This window comes from Penaeus monodon, chromosome 22 (assembly GCF_015228065.2).
Source record: "Penaeus monodon isolate SGIC_2016 chromosome 22, NSTDA_Pmon_1, whole genome shotgun sequence".
NCBI classification, from domain to species: domain Eukaryota; kingdom Metazoa; phylum Arthropoda; class Malacostraca; order Decapoda; family Penaeidae; genus Penaeus; species Penaeus monodon.
This window is the reverse complement of record NC_051407.1, coordinates 8,243,503-8,244,705: the sequence shown is the minus strand read 5'-3', so window position 1 is coordinate 8,244,705 and position 1,203 is coordinate 8,243,503. Positions and strand designations below refer to the sequence as shown.

The 1,203-nt window shown below is 50.2% G+C and overlaps 1 protein-coding gene across 1 annotated transcript in view; it reads left to right on the top strand.

Moving 5' to 3' along the window:
- LOC119586898 (glycine-rich cell wall structural protein 1-like) overlaps positions 1 to 1,167 on the top strand; it is a 1,424-nt gene extending 257 nt beyond the window's left edge. The window contains 2 exon segments of the mRNA XM_037935637.1: positions 33 to 882; positions 885 to 1,167. Of these exon segments, the coding sequence (XP_037791565.1) occupies positions 33 to 882; positions 885 to 1,066 (1,032 nt within the window). The 3' untranslated portion in view covers positions 1,067 to 1,167.
- The last annotated feature ends 36 nt before the right edge of the window (positions 1,168 to 1,203 follow it).

Sequence of the window (1,203 nt, the reverse complement as noted above, 5' to 3'; positions counted from 1 at the left end):
TGTTCATGATTCACCCTATATAATCTGTACAGGTCCTCTCGGCACTCGTGGTCGCAGCATACGCGGCACCCCAAGGCTATAATTTGGCTTCTCCATCTGGAGGTGGATTCTCCCATGGTGGAAGTCACTCATCTGGAAGTGGATTCTCTAGTGGTGGAGGATTCTCAAGTGGCGGTGGAGTCTCTGGTGGAGGATTCTCAAGTGGCGGTGGAGTCTCTGGTGGAGGATTTTCAAGTGGCGGAGGAATCTCTGGTGGAGCTTTCTCCAGCAGCGGCGGAATCTCAGGTGGAGGATTCTCAAGTGGCGGTGGAGGATTCTCCGGTGGAAGCAGCGGTGGATTTGGTGGTGGATCTGGAGGTCACGCTGGTGGGTGTCGTGATGGAGAGATCCTGCATGTAGATGGATCTTGTGTTGTTCCTGTAATCACAAGAAATGTGTTTGTGTATGATGCTCCTGAACAATCTCAGCAACCAAGCGGTCCACCACCAAGTGTCCCACCACCAAGAGTAGACCATAACATTCTGTTCGTGCGTCTTCCTGAAGGAGGAGCAGGACCTGAACCCATCATTGTTCCTCCACCAAGGCAAGAGAACATCGTGTATGTCCTGAACAAGAACGACGGAGCAGGAGGCCAGCGAGTAATCGAGGTTACTGCTCCTCCAGCTACCAACCCCGAGGTTTACTTTGTCAACTACGAAGAGGGAGAGAACCCAACTCTTCCTATTGGTGTGGATCTTGAGACTGCTCTTAACGCTGCCGCTAGTGCTGGTGGTCAAGTGATCGGAGGCGCCGGAGGATCAGGTGGCTTTGGAGGCGATGGAGGATTTGGCGGAAGTGGATCAGGTGGCTTTGGAGGCGATGGAGGATTTGGCGGTAGTGGAGCAGTGGTTTTGGCGGCAGTAGTGGAAGTGGAGGATTCGGCGGTGCAGGTGGAGTAAGTGGAGGTTTCGGTGGCGTAAGTGGAGGAAGCGGAGGCTTTAGCGGAAGTGGAGCAGGAAGTAGTGGAGGATTTGGAGGAAGTGGAAGCAGTGCTGGTTCTCCATCCACTTTATATTCTGGCCCTTAAACATTAGGGAAGGAACAGTTCCAGTTTGCAACCTACCTGAATGCCATTTTAGCCAGTTAATATTTTATTATGATTGTTTATGACTTTTACTAAAAATATATTTACATAAATAAAATTATATTTGTTTCTTTATCTCT